Source organism: Nicotiana tabacum, chromosome 23 (assembly GCF_000715075.1).
Source record: "Nicotiana tabacum cultivar K326 chromosome 23, ASM71507v2, whole genome shotgun sequence".
Taxonomy (NCBI): domain Eukaryota; kingdom Viridiplantae; phylum Streptophyta; class Magnoliopsida; order Solanales; family Solanaceae; genus Nicotiana; species Nicotiana tabacum.
The window spans coordinates 119,321,447-119,335,527 of NC_134102.1; the positions used below are offsets into that span (position 1 = coordinate 119,321,447).

General features: G+C 38.8%; 1 protein-coding gene across 3 annotated transcripts; it reads left to right on the forward strand.

The window, feature by feature from the left end:
• Positions 1-2,854: 2,854 nt before the first annotated feature.
• LOC107777197 (serine/threonine-protein kinase SAPK3-like) lies at positions 2,855-13,941 on the forward strand. Of its 3 annotated transcripts, NM_001325231.1 has the most exon segments (9): positions 2,855-3,022; positions 3,405-3,479; positions 11,330-11,431; positions 11,530-11,583; positions 11,905-11,997; positions 12,083-12,175; positions 12,824-12,928; positions 13,239-13,337; positions 13,451-13,941. In NM_001325231.1, coding segments are annotated over 9 exon segments (1,020 nt in total). In that variant the 5' UTR covers positions 2,855-2,899; the 3' UTR covers positions 13,727-13,941.
• Positions 13,942-14,081: the final 140 nt, after the last annotated feature.

A 14,081-nucleotide genomic window follows, 5' to 3' on the forward strand; every position in this document is an offset into this window, starting at 1 on the left:
TTATGTTCCTAAAGGAGGAGATCTGCGACGGGCTCTTCTTGCGGAATGCCATAATACTTTGTGGGCCGGTCATCCCGGCGAGGAACGCACCATGGCATTACTTCGCCGTGCATATTATTGGCCTCAAATGGTCGATGACGTCGCTCAGTATGTGAAGAATTGTCTAGTATGCCAGAAGGATAAGTCAGACCACTTGACGCAGGCAGGGCTCTTGGAACTACTAACTGTCCCAAAAAGACCTTGGGAAAGCGTTTCCCTGGACTTCATCACCGGATTGCCCAAGGTCGGAGATCTCACAACTATCTTGGTTGTGGTGGATCGATTTTCCAAGTATGCTACCTTTATAGCAGCCCCACAATATATCTCAGCAGAAGATACAGCTCGAATATTCTTCTCTCATGTCGTCAAATATTGGGGCCTACCTAAAGACATTGTTAGTGACCGCGACTCACGATTTACTAGCAATTTTTGGACCCAACTCTTTAAGTGTCTCGAGTCAAAATTGAGTCATAGCTCAAGTTTTCATCCGCAATCTGATGGCCAGACGGAGCGATTCAATGGCATGCTAGAGGAATATCTCCGGCACTTTGTGACCGGATCACAGAAGAATTGGGTGAAGCTTCTGGATGCTGCTCAACTGTGTTTCAATTCACAAAAGAGCTCAAGTACCAATAAAAACGCTTTTGAAATTGTTACCGGACAGCAACCGCTACTCCCACACACAGTGAACACACCAAATATGTCAAAATCTCCTCGGGCTGCTAGCTTCTCAAAAGAATGGAAGCAAAATTTGGAGATAGTGCAGAGCTATCTTGTCAAAGCCCAAAAGCGGATGAAGAGGCATGCTGCTCAGAATCGCCGCTTTGTTGAATACCAGGTGGGAGACAAAATGATGATCAAAATCCCAAAGCGGTACTTATTTGCAGGGGTCCATCACCCTCGCCTATTGCAAAAATATATTGGACCCTTGTCCATTGAAATGCGCATTGGGAAAGTTGCATACCGGGTGGATGCCCCAGCTTGGTGGAAAATCCATCCTGTTTTCCATGTCAGTCTCCTGAAACCTTTTCGAGAAGATATGGAGGATCCTTCACGAAGCCAACTCACAATACCAAGTATTCGAGGCCCCAATTCAACCGGAAAAAGGCGTGCTGAAGCTATTCTTAATGATAGAGTGATTCACGCCTCAAGAAAAGATCACCAGGAGTTCTTGGTGAAATGGCAGGGATGTGATGCAGAGGAGAATACTTGGGAGAAGGGAACAAACCTCAAAGCCTACTAGAGCCTGATTGTTGATTACCTTGCAAGGAAGGTGCCGAGGATGTCGCCAACTCAGGTGGGGGGAGAATGTCATGTGCGGCTTTCCAACCATGCCCCATGACCCCTTGGACGTGCCCCGTGGCTTCCTGGCCAGCCTCCCAGCGCCCGTCGTCACGGTCGACCCCGTGGTCTCGGCAACTCCAAGTGACAAGCGCGCATGTGCCTCTGTCGCCCCACCGATAGCCATCGCCAGCGCCCAGCCATACGCAGATGCCAACAGCGCCGCGCGCGTAGACAATGCCGCGCGCGCAGACCCTGATGCTAAAGACAAAGTTGCTGCCAACGGACTTGTTGTTACTTTGTAGAAGACTAAGTCCTTTTCATTGTAAATATAGAGTAGTTTTGCTGCATTTTCTTTAAGTGTGATTTTTCAGCTTTCATAGGTCTAGTCATGTAACTTTAGTTTTTTTTTAAAGCATTATTAAGGGGGACCAAGCAATTAAAACTTTCAAGCAAGCAAACAATTCTCTGTACTGGTGTCTCTCCCCCCGACACCGTCTTGTTTTTCTGTAATAGCTTTCATTCAATGCAATCAAGCTTTCTTTCATTCTCAATTCTCTTTTCTGCTATCTTTCAATTGCTCATGACATTGGTTTTCCCGTACGGCACTGACAATCTAGTCTAGCGTATGGAGGGGACCTCAGTTGGCGGACAACAACCGTACTGACATCGGTTGCTTAGCCTTACGTCACCCTTCCAAGGAACTTCAGGAAGGCGCCGCGTAACACTAATCACGCATTACTTATTCCTACATAATTAATTCACGCATTACTTATTCCGTATAACTAATCTATGTATAACTAATACCTGCATAACTCTAACTCACAACCAAACGACCCCTAATTATACACAGTTATACATAAATCAACGTATATATATTTATATATGTCAGCTATATTTAATTTAAGAGATTAAGTGCATGATTATTTGAGTTAATTCTTTTTTTCGATAACATGATTGAATGAAGCAAAAATAAAGTAGTACCGACTAATAACACAATTTGCTAGATAGAAAGAAAAATAAGGAAGAACAACGCGTGAATTTCACGAAATTTAAAAAGTCGTTTCAACCAATCATTTTAAACCAAACAAAAATGGCAAACGAAACAAACTGCAAGGAAAGGTCGGCAGACTTATAATTTAACAGAAGCTTATGATTGGATAATATATTCTTAAATGCTACACAACTACCCCCCAAAGTCGCTAACAAGGGTCCCACTATTGCCGCACGTTTACTAAAATAGCATGAATTCAAAAGTTTATCTTATGCCCATTTTACACACTAAAATAATACATCCACCTCAGCCATGACCAAGTGTCAGATAATCAGTCACTTCAATATTTATTGAACTTTGAAGCCAACCCCTTAATATTAAATTAATAATATACGTGTCGTTTAGTATAACCAATGGTGCGTTAGATTCTCTATTGTTTTATTACATACTTTTAATTATTTTAGCATTTTGTCTTCATTTATAAATAGTTGTACTACTAAGAATTGAGATTGGTCAACAACTGTACTTTGCTTGTTAAAAGGAAAAAAGGTAGAGTCTTTTTGTCTTTCTTGATTTGGGTATAGAATGGAGGAAAAATATGAGCTTTTGAAAGAACTTGGTGCTGGTAATTTTGGAGTGGCAAGGCTAGTTAAGGACAAGAAGACAAAGGAGCTTTTTGCTGTCAAATATATAGAAAGAGGGAAGAAGGTAAGTCTACTTTTTTCAAAAAGGTTACTTTTGTAATATTATCTTTTTGTTTGTAGATACTGTCATTATTTTTTCACTTTGTTAGGTTAAGGATTGTGCTGGATTTGCTCATTTGGTTGATATTTCTAGTGAACTCTTTATTTGATTAATTTTGAAATTTGTTTCATTTATTCTTCCATGTAAAAACTTGAACTTGATTTTAGTTTGGGAAGATTTTATACGCCAGTTGCCTTTTCTACTTAACTTTGGCAAACAAATTAGGTGGCCTTTGTTTGAAGTTTCTGAATTTGCAAACTCAGTTCTAGCAGTACCGTAGCAATGGTTATCTCTTTTGATTCTGTTAGCCTGATGTAAAAGTTATTTTGTTCTTTTCTTGTCTCAGATTGATGAAAATGTGCAGAGAGAAATTATAAATCATAGATCGTTGGGACATCCAAACATTATCAGGTTTAAAGAGGTAAATACTTCCTTTATACCTGTTTGTTATGAAACTGAGAAATGATATCTTCCCTTGTACCTGTTTTTGTAAGCAGATTGTATATTTCAATAGTTCTGTTTATGCAAGAGGGAGAGCATATTAAGTAATTCCGTGCAGTTTTAAACTAAAACTTCAACAAACAATCGACGTGTCCTTTTGTAGTCTATGCAATTGCTACTCCAATTACATAAGCCTTTTTTGAGTAACTGTAATATTGACTCTTATAATGATTTTATGTGGAATGTCAAATGACGAGTTCATGGTTCTTAACCTAGCGGCGGAGCCCGAAATTTTGCAAAGGATGTTCAAGGTTTACTATTCTTCTTGTGCCGAGGGTCTATCGGAAATAGCCTCTCTACCCCCAAGGTAGGGGTAAGGTCTGCGTACACACTACCCTCCCCAAACCCCACTTGTGGGATTATACTTGATTGTTGTTGTTGTGTTTTGATGGTTTACTATATATATTTGTAAAAAGTAACTCTTGACCTATATACTCCGTATAATTTTCTAATGAAGGGTGTTCAACTGAACACCTTTCGCAGGTTACGCCACTGCCTTAACCTTTAGTTGGAGCTCTTTGGTTGATCCAATTTTTGATGTTAGTGGGAATAATTGGATTGACTGTTTTCTTGCGCACACTATCTGATGTTGTCCGATGATGATTCAAAGATATCAAATCTACCGATTGACCGAGTATATCCGACATAAGTTTACTATGGAAAGTTCAAAGGGAAACCTACTTATCCAGATGCAATTAATCCTTGCTTGTAAATCACACAGTTTTTCATGCATACTTCCGTGATATAGCCATTCCCCATTCATGTGGGGGATTGTTGAGGTTTTATTTTTAAGATGTAATATTCTTAAAATGAGGGTGAATGGGAAATGGAGGGAAAATGAAATTTTGAGTAAAATTTTAAGTTTCCCCTCTTAACAATGAGACATTGTCCCATATTGGAAGTGGAAGACATTTTTGGTGGGTATATATATAATTGCTCTTCTTGTAGCTCTTAAAGAGTTAAGAAGAAAGCAAGCCTCGCGCCGTCGTCGTCGCTCGGCTCGGCTACGGCTACGGCTACGGCTACGGCTACGGCTACGGCTACGGCTACGGCTACGGCTACGGCTACGGATTCGGATTTGGTCAATTGATTGATTAAGTTTTTGGACCAAATTTATTTGTTAATAACGTAAGATTATCCGTATTTGTAAACGGATATTTTCCAATCCGTGTATTGATAGTCTTCCCACCATGAAGTGCTTGCTCCACAAACACAAACATGTAATGCTTGCTCCACCATGAAGGGTGAACGTTTGGTCTTGCACTCCTTCTTGGCTGCTATATATATGAGCAGCAAATGTTGAAGAAAGATACCAAAAACTCAACATACAATTCGCTCAACAAATTGGCTATACATACAAATTGGCTATACATTGCATTCCTTCCTCTCAGAACTTCCATACGTTTTTCTGAGTATATACTCCTTCATTCTGCATTGTTTTTAACTTCAAACAAAGCAACTGTAAGTGTGATTTGCTACCGAACTTTGTGTTCGCCGAAACACTGGGGTTTGAAGTACCGCTACACCAGTGTGTTATTCGTTCTATCCTGGGAGGAAATAATCCATTACCTTGGGTACTAGGAGGGGATTAAATTCCTTAAGGAAACACTGTGAATTCAGTGGGCTCGAATTTATTATTATTATTTCATTACGTTAACTTATATTTTGCAGAATTAATATTTATAAATACAGGAATATTGACCGGGAATAACAATCTTAAGGAATTTAATATTTATTTCTGTACTTGTGTTATTCTTATTATTCTGCAAACTAAAACCTTTGTGGTTTGTGTACTCCCGTTTTGGAGAGTTAAGCCTTCGTGGCGTTTTGTTGGATATTAAAATCTACGTGATTTTTACTCCAGTTTGAAAACGTGTATTAAACGTTTGTTTGTGTCATTCTTTTACAGAAAAGATGATGACTGAAAACGAAAACCAAGCTGTTCCGATGGCGACTGCCAACGCAACGACAAGCCGAACACCGGCGTTGGCACCGGCAGAAAAACCCGGAAAATTTTCCGGGAGTGATTTCAAACGCTGGCAGCAGAAGATGTTCTTCTACTTAACTACGTTATGTCTACAGAAGTTCATCAAGGAAGATGTTCCTGATCTGCCGGATAAAACTCCAAATAATGAATGCTTTCTCGTGATTGAAGCGTGGAAGCATTCTGATTTTTTATGCAAGAATTATATTCTTAGCGGACTGGATGATAATCTGTATAATGTATACAGTAGCATGGAGACATCCAAAGAATTGTGGAATGCGCTTGAAAAGAAATATAAGACTGAAGATGCCGGGATGAAGAAATTCGTTGCCGCAAAATTTCTGGACTACAAAATGATAGATAGCAAGTCTGTTATTACTCAAGTCCAGGAATTGCAAGTGATTATTCATGATCTACTTGCTGAAGGTCTTGTAATCAACGAAGCATTCCAAGTAGCAGCAATGATTGAGAAGTTGCCTCCGTTGTGGAAGGACTTCAAAAATTATTTGAAACACAAACGAAAGGAAATGTCCCTTGAAGATCTCATTGTTCGGTTGAGAATCGAAGAGGACAATAAAGCTGCTGAAAGGAGAGGCCGTGGAAATTCAACAATAATGGGAGCAAATATTGTTGAAGCTAACAAAAAGAGGAAGAAGGCTTCTGGTCCGAAATACAACCCAAGCAAGAAGCGGTTCAGTGGAAACTGCTACAACTGTGGGAAAACCGGACACAAATCTACGGAGTGTCGTGCTCCGAAGAAAGACAAGAAAAGAGGTCAAGCAAACATGGTAGTAAACCATGATGATGTTGATAACTTGTATGCCATGCTCTCTGAATGTAACTTGGTGGGAAATCCTAAACTGTGGTGGTTTGATTCAGGAGCCACTCGCCATGTTTGTGCAGTTAGAGAGGCTTTTGCTACCTATGCTCTTGCTGAACCCGGAGAGACAGTTTATATGGGAAATGCTTCAACAGCAAAAGTTGAAGGATATGGGAAGGTATTTCTAAAAATGACTTCTGGCAAGGTCATGACTTTGAACAATGTCCTTCATGTTCCCGAAATGAGAAAGAATTTAGTCTCTACTGGACTTCTTGTTAAGCACGGTTTTAAGTGCGTTTTTGTATCCAACAAGGTTGTAATTAGTAAGAATGAAATATTTGTGGGAAAAGGTTACCTCACCGAGGGCCTTTTCAACCTAAATGTAATGGTTGTTGAAAATAATAATAATATTTCAGCTTCTTCTTACTTACTTGAGTCAAATGATTTATGGCATGTACGTTTGGGTCATGTCAATTATAAAACCTTGCGGAAAATGATTAACTTGGAAGTACTGCCTAAGTTTGAATGCGAAAAATCAAAATGTCAAACATGTGTGGAATCTAAGTATGTTAAACATCCTTATAAGTCAGTTGAAAGGAATTCAAATCCTTTAGACTTAATTCACACAGATATTTGTGACATGAAGTCAATACCATCTCGCGGTGGAAAGAAGTATTTCATAACTTTTATTGACGATGGTACTCGATATTGCTATGTTTACTTACTGAATAGTAAAGATGAAGCAATAAACGCATTCAGGCAATACAAAAATGAAGTTGAAACGCAACTTAACAAGAAAGTAAAAATGATAAGAAGTGATAGGGGTGGTGAATATGAATCTCCTTTTGAAGAAATATGTTTAGAATATGGAATTATTCATCAAACAACAGCCCCTTACACGCCCCAATCTAATGGGATTGCGGAAAGAAAGAATCGCACATTAAAGGAGATGATGAATGCGTTGTTGATAAGTTCTGGTTTGCCACAGAACTTGTGGGGGAAGTCATTCTTACGGCTAATCGAATATTAAATCGAGTGCCCCATAGCAAAACACAATCCATTCCTTATGAACAATGGAAAGGAAGGAAGCCCAACTTGAATTATTTTAAAGTGTGGGGGTGTTTGGCAAAAGTGCAAGTTCCTAAACCCAAAAGGGTAAAGATAGGACCGAAAACCGTTGATTGTGTTTTCATAGGATATGCGACAAATAGTAAAGCATATCGATTTCTGGTTCATAAATCAGAAAATCCCGACATTCATAATAATACGGTTATAGAATCAGATAATGCTGAGTTTTTTGAAAATATATATCCGTATAAAAAGGAATGTGAGTCGTTTGGTGAAGGATCTAAACGACCTCGGGAAGAAACAAAAGAAAGTACATGTAATCAGGAGAATCCAAGACGTAGTAAACGTCAAAGAACGTCTACTTCATTTGGACCAGATTTTGTGACTTTCTTATGGGAAAATGAGCCTCAAACATTTAAAGAAGCTATGACTTCTTCGGAATCATTGTTTTGGAAAGAGGCAATCAATAGTGAAATAGAATCCATATTGAACAACCATACATGGGAATTGGTTGATCTTCCTCCTGGAAATAAACCTTTGGGTTCTAAATGGATTTTTAAGAGAAAAATCAAAGATGATGGCACTATTGATAAATTCAAGGCAAGGCTCGTAGTCAAAGGGTATAGACAACGAGAAGGTCTAGACTACTTTGATACATACTCTCCAGTTACAAGAATTACGTCCATACGGATGTTAGTAGCATTAGCTGCAGTGTATGGTCTTGAAATTCATCAAATGGATGTTAAGACGGCCTTCTTAAATGGAGAGTTGGAGGAAGAAATTTACATGGAACAACCTGAAGGGTTTGTGGTTCCAGGTAAAGAAAAGAAGGTATGTAGACTTGTTAAGTCTCTTTACGGACTAAAACAAGCACCCAAATAATGGCATGCGAAATTTGACCAAACAATGTTGTCAAATGGTTTTAAGATAAATGAATGTGATAAATGCGTGTACATTAAAAATGTTCCAAATCATATAGTCATTGTTTGCCTATATGTGGATGATATGTTGATAATGAGTAATGACATTGCCAACATAAATGCTACTAAGCGTATGCTCAATAGCAAGTTTGATATGAAAGACTTGGGAGTTGCTGATTTAATTCTGGGAATTAAGATCAATAAGACTCCTCAAGGTCTGGCATTGTCACAATCTCATTATATTAAGACAGTACTTGAAAAATTCAAGCACTTGGGCTTTAAAGTTGCAAAGACTCCAATTGACGTGAATCTTGCATTAGCAAAGAACAAAGGCCAAAGCATATCACAATTGGATTATGCTCGTGTATTGGGATGCTTAATGTATATCATGAATTGTACACGACCAGACATAGCTTGTGCTATAAGTAAACTGAGTCGATATACGAGCAATCCAGGCTAATCTCATTGGATGGCAATGAAACGAGTTTTGGGATATTTAGAACATACCCAGAACTTTGAATTGCACTACAGTAATTTCCCTGCGGTGATTGAGGGATACTGTGATGCAAATTGGATCACCGGTTCAACTGATTCTAAGTCCACGAGTGGATATGTATTCACTATTGGTGGAGGAGCGGTATCTTGGAAGTCGTCCAAACAAACATGTATTGCCCGCTCTACAATGGAGGCTGAATTCATAGCCTTAGATAAAGCCGGTGAAGAAGCTGAATGGCTCCGGAATTTCTTGGAAGACATTCCATTTTGGCCCAAACCGTTGGCACCAATATGCATACATTGTGATAGTCAAGCGGCAATTGGAAGGGCTGGGAGCGTCATGTATAACGGTAAATCTCGTCATATACGACGAAGACATAAAACCGTTAAGGCAATTACTCTCTAGAGGAATTATCACAATTGACTATGTAAAGTCAAGTGATAATGTGTCAGATCCACTTACAAAAGGCCTAACTAGAGAGGTAGTTGAGAAATCATCAAGGGGAATGGGGCTATGGCCGAGAACAAGTCATTGTGGCGGTAACTCTACTTAGAAGACTGGAGATCCCAAGATCTAGGTTCAAAGAGATCAAACAAAGTCATTAATGACAGTTCAACATTGTCAAATAAAATTTTAGTCCATTCTCGTGATGAGACAATGTTCAGTACCAAGGATAAAGCATTAAGGCTTTTTAATGATTTCTAAATTTGATACGGGGTATATCAAATAGTGTATCTACAGGATGACACGTTTAGGAATCACCTATTTAAGTGTGAAGTGTGAGCCGCTTCAAGGAGAACTCTGTAAGGCCAGTTCTCTACGCACCTTATGAAACCAGGCGGTGTTCATGGCTGAAACGAACACAACAATGAGAACTAAAGACGGTTAAGGGTTGATTGTGTGACTTATGGTTGTCTAGGTATACACCAAAGATCGACGGTTCAAAGATATCAAATCTACCGATTGACCGAGTATATCCGACATAAGTTTACTACGGAAAGTTCAAAGGGAAACCTACTTATCCAGATGCAATTAATCCTTGCTTGTAAATCACACAGTTTTTCATGCATACTTCCGTGATATAGCCATTCCCCATTCATGTGGGGGATTGTTGAGGTTTTATTTTAAGATGTAATATTCTTAAAATGAGGGTGAATGGGAAATGGAGGGAAAATGAAATTTTGAGTAAAATTTTAAGTTTCCCCCTCTTAACAATGAGACATTGTCCCATATTGGAAGTGGAAGACATTTTTGGTGGGTATATATATAATTGCTCTTCTTGTAGCTCTTAAAGAGTTAAGAAGAAAGCAAGCCTCGCGCCGTCGTCGTCGTCGCTCGCTCGGCTCGGCTTCGGCTACGGCTACGGCTTCGGCTTCGGCTTCGGCTTCGGCTTCGGATTCGGATTCGGATTTGGATTTGGATTTGGTCAAATGATCAATTGATTGATTAATTTTTTGGACCAAATTTATTTGTTAATAGTAAATATTAACGTAAGATTATCCGTATTTGTAAACGGATATTTTCCAATCCGTGTATTGATAATTTGGCAGCCGGATAATGGTCTTCCCACCATGAAGTGCTTGCTCCACAAACATGAAGTGCTTGCTCCACAAACATGTAATGCTTGCTCCACCATGAAGGGTGGACGTTTGGTCTTGCACTCCTTCTTGGCTGCTATATATATGAGCAGCAAATGTTGAAGAAAGATACCAAAAACTCAACATACAATTCGCTCAACAAATTGGCTATACATTGCATTCCTTCCTCTCAGAACTTCCATACGTTTTTCTGAGTATATACTCCTTCATTCTGCATTGTTTTTAACTTCAAACAAAGCAACTGTAAGTGTGATTTGCTACCGAACTTTGTGTTCGCCGAAACACTGGGGTTTGAAGTACCGCTACACCAGTGTGTTATTCGTTCTATCCTGGGAGGAAATAATCCATTACCTTGGGTACTAGGAGGGGATTAAATTCCTTAAGGAAACACTGTGAATTCAGTGGGCTCGAATTTATTATTATTATTTCATTACGTTAACTTATATTTTGCAGAATTAATATTTACAAATACAGGAATATTGACCGGAAATAACAGTATCTTCTGTATGGTATAACGACAAATATATCAAGGACCAAGGTTTAAATTTTAAGTGTCGCTCCATTTTGTTGAGCATATATATATAAGATTTATTGTCATCACAACTGCATTTCATGGGCTAAAAGCCTTACTTTGATCCTTTATTACTTGTTATTGCTTTTTTTTTTTTAAATCTTATAATCCTTTTTTCCCTTTGTTATTGTCATCTGTAACTTTCTTTTCTTGGCATCTTACACAGTTGATTACTGTCGAAGATATGATTAAGTAAATTAAAGTGTACCCTTAGCTTTTAGATGTGATGATTACACACTACAACATGGTTTTAGAGCAGTTGTCTCTTGATAGCCATAGTTAATATGGCTTCCTTCCTTTTTTATTTTGGTAGGTCTTGGTAACTCCATCGCATTTAGCAATTGTTATGGAGTATGCAGCAGGTGGAGAACTTTTTGCTAGAATTTGCAGTGCTGGCAGATTTAGTGAGGATGAGGTTATACTTTTATCTCCAACTCCATTGCATTGTACCTGTGTTTGATGAGAATGAGTTGCCGTACTTATCATCTTCGTATTTGTATCAATCAACAACAGGCTCGTTTCTTCTTCCAACAGCTAATATCCGGAGTCAGCTACTGTCATGCCATGGTATATTTGAAAATACACCGACATTTCGTACAATAGTCATGTTCTTTATACTGAGTTCGACAAGAGTGGGTTGCTCTAGTGGTGAGCACCCTCCACTTCTAACCAAGAGGTTGTGAGTTCGAGTCACCACAAGAGCAAGGTGGGGAGTTCTTGGAGGGAGGGAACCGAGGGTCTATCGGAAACATCCTCTCTACCCCAGGGTAGGGGTAAGGTCTGCGTGCAAACTACCCTCCCCAGACCCCCACTAGTGGGATTATACTGGGTTGTTGTTGTTGTTTATACTGAGTTCCTAGTCTCAGTCATACTTCTATTTTCCTGTAGGAAATTTGTCACAGGGATTTGAAACTAGAAAACACTCTTCTTGATGGAAGTGCTTCACCACGTGTAAAAATATGTGATTTTGGTTATTCCAAGGTTTGTTCTTCTTTTCTCGTTGAGAAGCTTGCTTGCATTAAATCTAACATGATGTTATTTTAATTATATGTACTTTTTCATGCAGTCTGGATTGTTGCATTCCCAACCAAAGTCGACAGTAGGAACACCCGCTTATATTGCCCCTGAGGTCCTGTCACGAAAGGAATATGACGGGAAGGCAAGCTCTCTTCTTGAACCATGATCTGGCCACAAAAGAACTCCTTTTTTTTGTGTGTGTGTGTCAACGGATTTCTTTATCGCCTTCATACCTATGACACTAGCTAAAAAAGACCCTTAACTATGATCACACACATTACATTGGCCTAATAATATTCTACCATATCATTTTCCCCCTGTAGTGGCTGCTGTGAAGAATGCATAATTTTCTTTAGACATTGGTCCCTTTGGACTGTACGTAAGAATTTTAGGGTAACTTTTATTTCTCTATGGTGAAAGACTCATTTCAAGCAACTTAAACAATAGAGAAAGTAACAACTATACTACCTTTGTGAAGAACTTTACTGCTCATGCGGCCTTTAGAATATCTGAATACTTAGTTACGTGATTGTGTTTTTTTTTTCTTCTAGTTGTTTCACTTGAATATTATTTTCTTTGCTTTATTTCTGCGACTTTGCTGGCCTGAGCCGAAGGTTTTTTGGAAACAACCTCTCTACCTGGACAAGGTAGGGGTAAGGTCGGCCTACGCATTACCCTTCCCAGACCCCACTTGTGGGATTCCACTGAGTTTGTTATTGTTGTTGTTGTTGTTGTTGTTGTTGTTGTATTACTTGAATATTCTTCTCATGTTATAGTAATGCATTTTCAGATAGCAGATGTGTGGTCATGTGGGGTGACACTGTATGTGATGCTAGTCGGAGCTTATCCTTTTGAGGATCCTGAAGATCCAAAAAATTTCAGGAAAACCATTGGAGTGAGTTCATATTTAAATTTGATGTTTGACTAAGTAGGTAAAGAAGGGGAGCCTTGGCTTAACCAGTAAAGTTACTGCCATGTAATCATGAGGTCACGGGTTCAAGCCATAAAAATAGCTTTTTGTAGAAATGCAGGGTAAGGCTGTGTACAATAGACCCTTTTGGTCCGGCACTTCCTCGGACGCATAGCGGGAGCTTAGTGCACCGGGCTACCTGTTTGACTAAGTAGGAATATGTTGAAATTTTGAAAGGGGGTCGATCTACTGTTCTGTCAATTAGCTGCTTAAGATTGTTTTGTTTTGTTTTCAGAGAATAATGAGTGCCCAATTCTCCATACCCGATTATGTACGAATATCTGCAGATTGTAAAAACCTCCTTTCGCGAATCTTTGTTGCAAATCCCTCGAAGGTAACATTCTCCTAACTCAACTACTCATCAAAAAAGAAGAAGAAAAAAAAAACTTATCCTAATCATGACTCGAGTATCGTTCATTAACATAACATGTATTGCAATATGCACAGAGAATAACTATTCCTGAGATAAAGAAACATCCTTGGTTTTTAAAGAATCTGCCAAAAGACTTAATGGATGGTGAGCATTCCAAATATGAAGAGGCTTCAGAGCAACTACAGCAAAGTGTGGAGGAAATCATGAGGATAATACAAGAAGCTAAGATACCTGGAGAAGTGTCAAAACCAGAAGGACAAGCTACTGAAAGGACAACAGAACAAGATGATACAGAGGATGATCTCGAATCGGAAATTGATAGCAGCAATGATTTTGCTGTTTATGTCTGAGGATGACATTATCAACTGGACTTCGAAAAGAACTTAAGTATGTAACTTCTTGAGTTGTTTATTATGGTGTATAGAAAACTAATTGTCTGGTGGCTTATACAATGGTTATGCAGAAAACTATATTTATGAGTTCTAAGGTGTGCACTCAAATTATTAGATGGATGTAATATTGCAGAAAACAGATTTCTATTTTGTACCTATCGATGATATTCTCCACTCCTATGTGTTAACAATCAAATTTAGTCTAGCTTCTGTTTTTAATTCTTACTTTCAGCTATTATCCTAACGTAAGATCTTCCATTAAACTCCTGAAAATTAGTGGTCACTCTTAGCTATTGCCTGTGAGCTAGATTTT